The sequence below is a fragment of the Rhipicephalus sanguineus genome, chromosome 11 (genome assembly GCF_013339695.2).
Source record: "Rhipicephalus sanguineus isolate Rsan-2018 chromosome 11, BIME_Rsan_1.4, whole genome shotgun sequence".
Taxonomy (NCBI): Eukaryota; Metazoa; Arthropoda; class Arachnida; order Ixodida; family Ixodidae; genus Rhipicephalus; species Rhipicephalus sanguineus.
The window spans coordinates 93889237-93902680 of NC_051186.1; the positions used below are offsets into that span (position 1 = coordinate 93889237).

At 48.5% G+C, this 13444-nt stretch overlaps 1 protein-coding gene across 1 annotated transcript; it reads left to right on the forward strand.

The window, feature by feature from the left end:
* Positions 1-1814: 1814 nt before the first annotated feature.
* LOC119375236 (mitogen-activated protein kinase 1) lies at positions 1815-3785 on the forward strand. Its single transcript, XM_037645420.2, has 2 exons — positions 1815-1878; positions 2588-3785. Exons 1-2 carry the CDS (start codon positions 1815-1817, stop codon positions 3712-3714), a joined length of 1191 nt encoding a protein of 396 aa, XP_037501348.1. The 3' UTR covers positions 3715-3785.
* Positions 3786-13444: the final 9659 nt, after the last annotated feature.

Below are 13444 nucleotides of genomic sequence, written 5' to 3' on the forward strand. Positions count from 1 at the left end.
CTGCAGATGTTTATAAAAAGGACATTCTCTATAGTAAGTGATGCTCATAGACTCTGTCTTCGAGAAAGACCATGAGATCTCCGCTGCAGATTCTTCCACTGCATCCACTCGCAAGACGCTGACCAGATGAGTACCGCAGTCCAAGAAGGTCTTTTGGGAGACTGGTCCTTGTGTTGTCCAACCGAAAATAGTATCGATCGCCACAAGTCCTGGAACGTCTGTGCATCGGATGACTTCGCCGGTAATTACTTGCCAGAGATAATCAGATCCTATTAGCAAACCGATTCCGGTGTCTGTTGCGCCCTTAGGCCAGTAGTCGTTCGCGAGCAACTTTCCTTTTCCCCCTAATTCTTGAATGAATGTGTTGTTGGCTGACGACACAGTCAACTCGTGACAAATGGTAGGGATGACTACAGCTTCTATGCGAATGACAGCCTTGCTGTATCTGTTTCGAAGCTGTATTTCCACCACGTTCCGCTTTTGTGGTGCTGAAGAGCAAGTGCTTCCGAAGGTATTCAGTGCCAGCCGTGTCTGTCTGACCACCTTCAGGCTAAGCATACGAGCTATATCTTGCTGAATAAAGGTCCTCTGGCTACCTCCATCCAGAATACCGCGGATGCATTTGCTCTTGTCGTTGTTGACTATGTCGGTGCAAAATGTCTGAAGGTAGACCGCGTTGTCCTTGATTGGTTGCTTGCTGGATGGTGTTTTATCGCAGGAATAAATCCCGTTAGAAGAAACGCACACTGTGGTGCTTCTTGATTTTCCTGTTGTCGTCGTGGTAGCCTTGTAAGTCGGGTCGCACATACCTGAAGCGTGTCTTCCGCGGCAAGAACTGCAGGTGAGCTTGACTCGGAAATCCTTCGCTCGATGACCTCTTGACGTGCAGCGGAAGCACCGGTTGTCCTTTTCTCTTTCTTGACAGCAAGAGGGATATCGGCGCTGCAGCTTCGCGTCCCATGTTGATGAGTGCGGCAGAAGAAACATTCCCACCTTGCGACAGACGAGGCGTGCAAAACTGACGCCGTTGGGATGCCACCGTGTGTGCTGTCCGTGCGATCGTCAATGGAAGGCCTTGGATGTGGGAACGCGTGCTGCTCTCTGCTTTTAGCTCCACCCGCATGAACAGCAAAAGATCGTTCAGCTCGGCGTCCGACGCAGCTGACGCATCTGCTGGTGCATCCGAAGAAGAGACTTGAACAGCACGTACACAGGCGTCCACTGTTAAAGGGAACATCGGAGCGTGTGGCGGAAGCTCGGCGCCACCGCCTGCCGTCGGCTGCAACGAGATTCGCGCAGACGCAGTGAGCACCGTGCCCGGTGCTCTTTCGTCGCGTCAGCGGTTCGCTTGGCGACGATTCGCAGCGCGGAAGCAGACGACAGCAGACGACGAAAGAGCACGACTCACAGCGCGCACTGCGCCTGCGCGAAACTCGTAGCAGCCGCTGGCCGGCGGTGGCGCCGAGCTGTTGCCACACGCTCCGATGTTCGCTTTAACAGTGGACGCCTGTGTACGTCAGAGGGCCGTGTCAAGGCGCGTTGTCGTTTTGCTCGAGTGAAAGAGAGACTGATGTCGCGCGGTAGAGCCTGCTGCAAGATGTCGATAAGCATAGCTGAACATGTCAGAGTAGGCCCGTTCAGGGCTCCAATGCAGCGAACATTCAGTAGCGCGGCATCATACAATCTTCGAAAACCGCGGATGTCGTTGGTTGATGTCACGTTCGTAAGATTCCTCAGTGCTGTCAGATGGCGCTGAATAATCGTTGTTTTGTCGCCGGATCGTTCCTTCAACATAGCCACAGCGTCGGCGTAACATGATTCGGTCGTGGGCAAACCCGCGATCGCTGCTGCTGCGTCACCGGCTAGGAAACTCTTCAGGTAATAGAATTTAGGGGAAGGCGTCAGGTCGTTGTTGAGATGAACAACTTGTTCAACTTGCTCCCAAAAGCCTGTCCACTGTGCGATGTCACCTCTGAACGTTGGGATATGCAGCTGAGGTAACCGGGGCGCCATGAATCTTGCGGGAGCCTCATTTCTGAAAGCCGGTTCTTCTGTGCTTTCACCACTGGGAGCTTGAGCATGGCCGTTCCGATCTCTCTCCATTTGGGATATCGGCATTGTAGCTCAGCAAGGATGCCAGCGGCTTCATCCTGGTATTCAGCTATAGCTGTATATTCCTGTTCGATATTTTCTGTCGGAATATACTGCTCATATAACTCGTCGATCTGAGACAGCTCGTCGTTGCTAGCCGCGAGTCGTTCCTTTACAGCTGAGAGCTTCGCGATCTCGACGTCAGCGGAGTCAAGCAAGAGTCGCGCTTCTTGAATTATCTTCGTGTTCTGCGCGCGTCGTGCAGATCGCTTGCCTTTTAGTCGATCCATTGGGCGAACAATGCTGCTGGCCGAAGTCGTTGTACCAACGCCGATCTTCGCATCCACGATCCGTCGATTCCTCACCGCCCGCGACGCGAAGCGAGAGTAGATTCCTGGTCGCCGTGCGTAGAAGGAAGGCGCGTCCGCACGTGGGTTTTCGGCACCAAAATGTAGACGCTACGGTATTAGCGGGTACAGAAGGACTGGGCCAGGAGCTAAAATGGTCACTAAAACGGCGGCCAACGAGTTGGGCGAACCGAAGGCAACGGAAATTGCCAGAGGCCAAGTTTTCGAAGTTGCACCGCGGTACACGAATTTAGCCTACATTGGAGAAGGAGCCTACGGCATGGTCGTCTCTGCTTTCGACAATGAAACCAACGAAAAAGTAGCCATCAAGAAGATCTCGCTCTTCGAACATCAGAACTATTGCCAGAGGACGTTGCGGGAAATCAAAATACTGACACGGTTTAAACATGAAAATATCATAGACATCAGGGACATCATTCGGGCATCCACAATCGAACAAATGAAGGATGTCTACATCGTGCAGTGCCTGATGGAGACTGACCTGTACAAGCTGCTGAAGACGCAGAAGCTGAGCAGCGACTACATTTGCTATTTCCTCTACCAGATTCTGCGTGGCCTCAACTACATCCACTCTGCCAACGTGCTGCATCGAGACCTCAAACCGAGCAATCTGCTTCTCAACACAACGTGCGACCTCAAGATCTGTGACTTTGTTCTGCCGCGAGTGGCGGACCCCGAGCATGACCACACCGGCTTCCTGACCGAATACGTGGCCACCCGCTGGTACCGGGCGCCCGAGATAATGCTCAACTCGAAGGGCTACAGCCAGGCCATCGACGTCTGGTCCGTCGGCTGCATCCTGGCCGAGATGGTCTCCAACCGGCCCCTCTTCCCGGGCAAGCACAACCTGGACCAGCTGAACCACATCCTCGGCGTGCTCGGCTCGCCCGGCCCCGACGACCTCAACTGTATCATCAACGAAAAGGCGCGCTCCTACCTGCAGTCATTGCCCCACAAGGCCAAGATACCGTGGTCCAAGCTGTATCCGGATGCAGACCCCAAAGCGCTGGATCTCTTAGACAAGATGCTGACCTTCAACCCTCATCGAAGAATAAATGTTGAGGAGGCCCTCGCACATCCTTACCTGGAGCAGTATTACGATCCCGGTGATGAGCTTGTGGCAGATGAGCCGTTCAAGTTCGAGGCAGAGCTGGACTACCTGCCTAAGGAGCAACTGAAGGTGCTGGTCTTTGAGGAGACCAAGTTGTTCCAGGCACGCAATGCCAGCAGGCCACCGCAGCAAGCCTCCTCCTGAGCTGATGGTGCCACTTCTGCAATGTATGTCTGTCTCAGAGTTCCAGTGCCACACCCGAACGGCCTCACGTTTCCCGGGTTTCGGCACCAAAATGTAGGCGCTACGGTATTAGCGGGTACAGAAGAACTGAGCCAGGAGCCATGGTGTCGCCATGATAGAACGTGTTCTCACCTTCTTTTTCTTCTTTGCCTTTTCTGGCTGGCTGCGTTTATTCATCATTTTCTACACCGTCGTCGTCATGTGACCAGCTTATAAGGCTCATCACAGAAATAAATGGATGTCGCTAGGGTTTCATCACAGAGCAAAGCACTACCTCAGGAGGAGGAGAAGGAAGAGACGCTAATCTACACTTTATGCTCCCAAGCTTGAAGTGACCGAGGAGAAGGGAAACAGCAGGATACTGGCAGCTGAACCCTATTAAGGCGAAAGTCTTAACGCGGCTATATTGGCGGTCACCTCCGCGAGACTCGCGTTGGAGACTTTGCGTGGCTTCGCGAGGTCTCGTGACCTTCGTGAGAATCCCCGTGAACTTCCCCGAGTGAGCGGCTTGTTGAAAGGGAAGCAAGGTGTGTGACCGGGCTAGTTGGTATTCCATAGTGACATAGTCCTCGTCGGTTTTTCGTCCTTGTGTGTTTCACGCGCTGTTCACGTCACCGTGAAAGAGAAGGGCGCTTAGTGACGTCATACGCTCATACGATGACGTCATCTATTGACGTCGTCAATTAGTGAAAGGTGCGCCGATGCTGGACGCAGTGCAACAGCACGTGAGGTGTAGAAAGCTTCGGCAGAGATAGGAGGAACATTGAAATCGGCTGAGAACGCCAGAGTAATTTAATGCTTCTCCCTCACACACGCGGCTCGTTATTTCTGGCAGGAAGTCTCGTACCTGGTTGTATAGCTTCATGCATTACCAAGTGTGGAGCAGGCTTCCGTCTTCAAGTGTTACAGAGAGTGCAACGTGCTGCAGATTTTTGACACGTCGCGCAGCAGCTATAAACGACAAGTCTACGTGCAAGCGACGCGCCTCACGCTTCAACAAATCTATACACTTTTAATAAAGGAATGATGCGTTTATAAGAGTATATTTCTTGCACTTAAGATAATTAAGATAATTACACAGCATTCGCTCTTATGTTAGTACTTCCGACGAAAACTGACACACTGGAAGTTCGCCTGTGCACCTGCCACACTCCCGGTCTAATAACTGACCGGGACACTTTGCTAAGTTAGCACGTCCATGGCGGTAGTATTATTATATATGTGTGTAAGTCTACTCGTTCAATCGTTCACGTGTTAGTGTTCGCACGACTTACCCGGTATTCAGAAACGTTCCTTGACTTGAACTTGACTTGCCACCGCCTTCAGCGCGTTTGGAACGCGTTGCCTTTAGGCGGCGCTAAGGCAGCACAAACGCGTCTCAAACGCTCTCCCTTGAGGCGGTGGCAAGTCAAGTACTGACGGAATACTGATACGGAATACTGACGTCACCGTTCTCCAAAATGTGTGATGTCATTATGACATCTCCGTGACGTCACAGTGACGTCACGTCACGATGACAACATTACGTGACACCGTAGTTCGGACCAAGGTGGACCGATCACGGAGGCACTGCAAAATCCGGCGAGATGCCTCTAACACTGGAGGCCGTGGAAAACCACATTAGGTGACCCACAGCGCAACTGCCGAGACGAGGACGTAAAGAGGAGGACATACAAGGCTCTGTGTTAGCGGCAGAAAGCTTTCGAAGGGTGGCGGAGCAGGATCACAACATCGGCTGAGAAGAAGATGGGTTTCGCCTTCCAGTCGTCTTAGGTGAATGCATAAGATACCTTGTGAGTTTAACATATAGTAAAGCACGCATGTGGCGTATATTATTCTTTACAATATAGTTATGTACGCGTTAGCTCTGCAGGGCTGCTTCTCGAGCAAAATGGTGCATATTCGGTACTGTTGCGACCGGCCTGTGCGGGCACCGGAGACTCGGGACGAAGATGCAGAGGCAGCATGAAGAGACCGAATGGAAACTTAACGTGATTTATTTACATTGTTTGCGTGGCGAGCATTTTCTTATATGACGAACATTTAATCCTACATTACGAACATATTGTGTTACATGACGAAGATTTCGTGTCGAATGAGCCCGCGGGGGCTCATTTTAAAGGGTCTATTTTCCCCAGATCCCTAGATAGGGGAATCGCTCCAAGTTGGGACGGTCCAATCACGTCACGCACAGCACTAATGAAGGTGCCGCCCACACCCGCCCAGGTCAGCGTCCTCAACTGGGGCGTGACCACCGCACTCTGCACTTGTGGCACTAAGGGGGTCCTCCCTTGCCATGTGAAGGCCGTAGGGTGATGGGTCACACGCCCGGACAACCGGGCGCATCAAAAGGTCCGCCTTCCGAAGTACCTCACCACTCAATTAGCGGGACTGGCTGCCATCCGGGGCTGACGCCGCTGCCTCTTCAAGGGAGGTTTGGCAACAGGAAACCAGTACGGTCGTCTCGCCGAACCTTGGTATGTCAGACTGCATGTTACCTCACTTCCCGTCTCAGCAGGACAATTCAATTATTTGAACGGCTGTCAGCAGGCAAGCGGGCCTTCGACGCCTTGCTTCGAAGAACAGGGGACGCCGCTTCCCCTTCGGGGCAGGGGCCGATCGTAACAGTACGTAACTTAACAGCAATTGAGCCGGTCCTGATAAATAGGCTAAACGTGGCTTCCTTTGCTCGTGTTTCGTGTTCACGCTACAACTACGTTGATCCTGGTGATCCTTAAGAAGTTCGCATCACCGCTCTTGTGAAAAAGGCAGTAGGAGGTGAATGCGTGTATTTTGCGATATGGATGTCCTACTGAACTATATCGCACAAACAAAAAAATGTCTTCTCGTCCTCGGTACTCCAATGGTAGTCTACTATGCGCAAGTACCTAAACCATCCAAGCGTTGTTTTAATTTCCTAATGTCACGTGTATGGAGCGTAGAATCAACTAAAAAGGGACATTTTCTTTTGTTATCCGGAGAAAAAGTATGCTTGGAGAGAGGGTGGTTAACGTGGTTTCATTTTTGCAGTGGACGACATTTGTGAGAGGCAGCAATGGAATGTTGCGGACAAATTTTGAAAATTGACGGTCACGGGAGCCTGTGTGTTCGACCTTCCCAGAAATTCGTTCACCATGGTCGAAATGCGAGACTGCAACCACGTGCTTAGCAGCAAAGGTACAGTGATACGGAGCTACCGTGTCATCGTCGCTATTGCATAAATTTCAATAAAACACAAAATCCTTATGAAGGCGCTTCGCGAAACCAATACACGACACGAATGGATGCATGAATGCAATGAAAGAAGAGTCAGTGTGGTATAACCCCCAGTGATATATAAAAAAAAAACAAAGCACCATCGTACTGCCCTAGATCCCCGCTGTGGTTGAACTATTACAGCATAGGGTTGCCGCGTGATACTCCCCAGGAAGCTCAAATTCCGATAACACGAACACCTTATCGCGGCGAAACATGCGTAAGCGGTTGCGACAGCAGTAGCATCAGCGAGATTCTCGCTACCCTCTCAATGTCGTGACGGGCATTGTTTTATAATCCGATAATAAACGTACTCAGTGCAATAGAGGGATCACATGAGTGCTTGTGCGTTAAACGGACCAGGAAAGACCCATTGCGGCATAAATCGTATCTGCATAGGCACGTACACTGAGGGAACTGCACCGAGAGATAGCGACAAAACGAGATCACCCCATTGTTGCATTGTCCTCAGAGGAAATGCTGTGAAGGTTTGGATCTAAATATATCCATATTGACGTCAGCGGTGCCTAGCCTACTGTGTCTATCAGCCGATAAATGACTACGCACGAAATCCCGTGACGTGCTGCCTGCGTAAATGGTGGAGATATTTTCCGCGTTTGTTGATCCGGGTCAAGAAAAAAAAACCACAGCATATCCACGGGGCGAATGATGATGAGTGGGGCGAAGCTCCGGAGGGAATCATCGGTGAACCGTGAAACTCTCCCGTGAAATTCGCCCAGCACATCATATAGAGAGTGTGAAACACTGTGTATATATGAAACATCAAACTTTTATTGTACTGTTGGTTTACGTGGTCCCTTCATCATCACCGCTTTGTGATCGGTGAAATGCAGGGAAAGCGTCCGCTCCCGAGCGAAAGAGAAAGCGCGCCAAGAGCGAGCGCCTTTTACGATCGCAGGCATCCGATAACATGCGCCATTCGCATTATACAAGCGCCATCTGTCATCTTTAAACAGCAACTCTAAGAAGTACATGAAACGCCATCTAGTGAGCAATTCATTAAACTAGAGCTCTAAGAAATAAACGAAACGCCATCCAGTGAGCAATTCATTAAACTAGAGCTGGCTACATACATACTACTACTACTACAGAGGAGGGAACGACCCACACCTTAAGGAGCTTCGCCCCTAAAAGTGATATGATAGAAGAAGCTTAATGAAATCCTGCAGACAATGAAGCCAAAGAAGGTATATGAGAAGTTATTTGTACTGTTTTAAGTGTATTGCAGTAATTATGATAGAGATATGAAGGAAGTAAAGTGGACGAACAGAGAACTTGCCTCTGGCAGGGGCCGAACCTGCGGCCTTAGGATTCGAAGGTCGCAGGTTCGGTTCCTACAAGCGGCAAGTTGTCTTTTAATCCACTTTACTTTATTCACATCTATATCACAATTGCTACAATACATTAAAACAGTGCAATTAACGTCTCCTATGCCTTCTTTGGCTCCATTGTCTGCTGGATTTCATTAAGGTTGTGTCAAACAAAAGGAGCGAGCCCTAACAAGTCGCAGCTTCACCGCAAAGGCGATGCAGTGAATTCGGTAGCAACAAATTGTAGTGTTACACGAAGTGAGACTGGCAGCTAACTGTTTTGTATCGTTTCTCGTGTAACTACAAAACGCTGGTGTAACAGAATACGGCCGCTCCAGGGAGAGATGCTTCCCGCACAGTCACTTCGCGTTCAGAGAGCAGCACATAGAAGGGTATACGAGTCGCCCGCTGTGATGGCTGTCGAGAGAGCGCGCGCGCCAGCGATCGCGACCGCGCCCTTAGATTCAAAGTTCAAAGTGGCTGCTCGCGCAACAACCCCCTCCCCCTCCACCTCGTGCCTTTTCATGGTCGTTAAAGGTCTTTTTATGGTCTGCTTCGACGGCAGCCCTTCCTAGCGGGGTGATGTTATCGCATACACCCTCCGAGCGACGGAAATGGGCCGGCTCATTTTATCTTTGCTTCGGTCGCATTCGTCGCCCCCGCTCGCGTACTTTAATCCGCGGTAGAACATACAATGCGCGGGAGGATCTTATCAATTAGTACTTCATGCTGGAAGGACATTACGGCGACGGCGACGGCGACGGCGAAAAGCCGTCGAGACTGTCCATAGTAATTGCTATCGCAATAGAAATTGTCTTCCTTCATTCATGATAGAAGAAGGCATTTAACTTTGACCAAGGTAGCATAGGACAAAATTCTGGTTGCGCACGCATTTGCTGGCTAAAATAAAGCAGCAAACACCTCACTGAGAGAGAGAAAGAGAGAGAGGGTAGCCATTTGAAGGTCAGGATTGTAGCTGCGCAGTGGCAGCTTCACGCAGCTTCCGACTACTTAAAACTCTAAAAAAGGTTACGGAAGGGAAGTGGTTGTTGCATTGCCGCACAGTGTGGTTTAGATCCGCTCTGCTAACAGGACGAAACTTGCCGGCTGAGCTAGGGTATATTCCTGCATGCATTTTGTGACGTCATGCAGGTGAGAGTAAAGTTTGAGTTTGTAGTTTATGCCATAGCACTTCGTATGTGCGTGAAGATCGATGCATTAAAATGGGAGTGTTCGGAGACCTGGGCGGTAAAGCCCGCAAATGTCGTTGCATGTAAGTAATATGTATTCGAGGTTAATGCTGGAGGGGGAGTATAGGCGTCTGAACCGTCCCCTAGACTAGCCTGTTCTCGGTTTCTGTTGAAAAAGATGGGGGATGTTATCTTTACTGATGTTCGTCGCAGCCAAGTCAGCGTTGTCAAAACGCGCCGAGAGTCTCGGTTTAGTGGCTTTCACGAATGGAATTCTACGAATGCGCCGTTCAATCCCAGGTTACACTCGATTTCGCTTAGAAAGTGATTCGAAGTGATAAGTTTTGGAATAAGGTGAATGAAATGTCAATTACGGTGAATTAAGCGGCCTCAGATGTTAATGAATGAAAGAGCTCACAAGGTATTTTATGCATTCAACTCAGCCGACTCGAAGGTGAAAGCAATCTTCTTCGGCTTTTCTTCGAAGTCGTTGTATTGTACCTACCGCGACTGCCTCCAAAGCTTCACCTAACGTGGTTTTGGACTGCCCCCACTATTGCAGGCATTGTAAGCTTTCCGCACGTCACCTTGTTTGGGCAAAGGTGGGATAGGCCAACCTTTGACGAAGCAGTGATGGCGTGTGGTGACGTCGAACATTTCGGCGATATGCGACGGCATGATGACGTCATATGGTAACGTCATCACGTGAGGACTTTTTTCATCATCCCTGTTGACGCTGCCGACGTGGGACATCGACCCGGGACGCCAGTGAATTTTTGCGTTTCATGAGGCGTCTAAGGCTTTGCCTTACTAAATCATATCAGAATTAAAGTGAATTAGGGTAGTAAGGTAATGGAAGTGAATCCAATGTGGATTAACAGTGAATAAAATTTTAAAATGAATTAAAGCGGATGAAACGTGAAGAAGGTAAAGTAAGGTTGTTAGTGTATTTATTTATTTATTTAAATAAAAGTACCTTACAGGCCCCATGGGGAGCATTGAGTAAGGGGAGCATCACAACACAAAAGAAAACAAAAGAAACCGATACATAAGTGCGAAAAGAGTCTGCATTAATAATGTGCTGGCAAGACGGTGAAGCAAATGGAATGAAATTGCAAACCAATACTAAGAATACCCAGAAAAAGAATAAAAAAATAACGCTCATGTTTGCGTACGGAGCCGCGAATTCGTCGCGTAAATTTTTCTTAACGTTCTCGCCAGAAAACTACTGTACAATTTCATTGACAAGCACTTGTTGCAAAAGGATTGAACATATCATTGCTTCTCACGTATATCATCAGTCTAATTATTTTTACATGCCAAGCATTTCTTAGCGAACCTTCTGGCACTTTGAGCGTATCTATCTATCTATCTATCTATCTATCTATCTATCTATCTATCTATCTATCTATCTATCTATCTATCTATCTATTTAGCCGCCTAGGTCTGGGTGCTTTCGTGATCGCCTCCTTAACTTTGTCTTGAACAAAATCGGCATGGGAGGGTTTACCGCGGGCCGCCGTGTACGGGTATGCGCCACAGGCGATTGACAGATTATATCTACCCAGGAACGGCGAGAACGACATAGGTAATAATATAATAATAATATCTGGGGTTTAACGTCCCAAAACCACGATATGATTATGAGAGACGCCGTAGTGGAGGGCTCCGGAAATTTCGGCCCCCTGGGGTTCTTTAACGTGCACCTAAATCTAAGTACCCGGGCCTCAAACATTTTCGCCTCCATCGAAAATGCAGCCGCCGCGGCCGGGATTCGATCCCGCGACCTTCGGGTCAGCCGTCGAGCGCCATAACCACTAGACCACCTTGGCGGGGCAACGACATCGGTAATTTAAATGCGAGAGCGTTAAGAAAAACCGACATTGGCAGCACTGACCCGACGAATGCAAAGAATAAAAATTAGGATCCCAGCGGGAATCGAACTCAAGCATCCTGCGTGACAGTCAGCTATACTACCACAGAGCCATGCCAGGTCTAATAACTGCTTTGGGAAAACAGCCCATGCAGGCGTAATGCCGGTGCAACGTCAATTATGGTTGTGGTGCTGGCCATCTAATTTTAAAACAAAGCAATAAACACTACATATGTAATTCTACGATGCAGGCGTCATATCAGATTAACGTCTGTGGTTCCAATGTTGGCTCCGCTCTTGCAGCAGTCTGATGAACATTACATTTGTATATCTATGATTCAGCAAGCTATATTGAAGCATTGCTCAAACACGGAGATATACATTAAAGAAAGTTACATATGATATTCACATCATTGCACCATAAAGTGCACTTAGTTTTGATAATACTGACGTATGTACTCTTCTAACGTGACTGGTTGATACCTACGTCAGACTATAAGTTACCAATTAAAGGTCAGTGCAGTCGCCGTGCCTGGTAAGCCCGCAATGTGCACACAACTCCTCCATTTACAAAAACACGTCGATCCACCTCGTAACGCTTGGCTCAATGACATAAAATACAGCATAGAAGTATTCGCTAACTGCTTTGCATGAAAACGATTCCCACAAGGCGTTGGATCTGCGGAATTTGTTTCTTCCTTCTCTTTAGCCTAAGCTCAAGGTAATAAACTTGTGTACTACAAAGGGCCTGGCTTAGTGCGCATGCTTCCCACTCTATGTACACCTTATACTCTAAGTTCATCACCGATGACTCACTGCGAAGCCTTTTCCAACTCGTTTCCTTCAGCTACTATTCTTAACTCTTCTCGTTCGCGGCAAAACGTCATCACCGGTTATGAAGCTCGGCTCTGACACCTATATAACTCAATGCCGAGTTACCTATATACGACAGTGCGGTGCTTAAATGCGCCACCAGCGCGTCTATTAATACGCCACGTTGCCGAGTTGCGCGCAGTCACTCGACGACGAGCTAAATATACGGTTTCGAGGCAGCGGCGTTTTCCGCTGCCTGTACGTAGACGTCAATCGGGCGCGTTTTGCGTCCTTGACATAAAGCACTCCTGCCACTCGCGTGCGGACCCTCATATCTCGCGTTCGGCGTTTGTTTGCTCGCGCCAGGCCCCGGATATTACATTCGTTACCCCCAGAAAAGCGACGCGCGCGAATCAATATAGTTCCGAAGGCAACGCTTCTCTACTTTCGTGTGCTCTTGCTTTTTCTGTCCTCCCGCTTCTGCAGTCTGTCACCGAAGACTTGACAGGTGCGCAAATAAAGCGAGGGCTGCGCGTCGTATATATATATATATATATATATATATATATATATATATATATATATATATATATATATATATATATATATATATATATATATATATATATATATATATATATATATATATGTGTGTGTGTGTGTGTGTGTGTGTGTACGGTGTGTTTTGATGTAGGTCGTGCCACAGCTGAAACATTAACCAGTAAAGTATGCAAGTTTTGTAAGTTCGACACATCAGTTCTCTCTCTCTCTCTCTCTCTCTCTCTATATATATATATATATATATATATATATATATATATATATGCGCAGCTACGTAATGGAAGGCAGGGGTGCATCCCAAAAGTGGGTCTCTAAAGGCAAGACGCACAACCTAAAAAAAAGTGCCGCGTTTGTTTTGACAGTGCCTCGGGTTCCAGCGTGAAGGTCAAGAAGTGTTCGCCGGAGCAAAAGCAAAACAAGCACCAGAGTTACTTTACGCATGAAGCTACGATTTCAGAAAAAATAAAAATCTCTATTGGTTAACAGCAACAGCTTTATTTCTACATGGAGGAATTTCCACTCCCTACAAGAAACCAATCAGAGACGTGGTCACTTGTTCAATCATGTACTGTTTGCCGTGCGCAAGAAAACTTGCTCGTGTCTTGACGCGGGCGTCTGGTGCATAGCTTTGCTACCAGGCATGACTTCCTGAGTATTTCAATATTTTT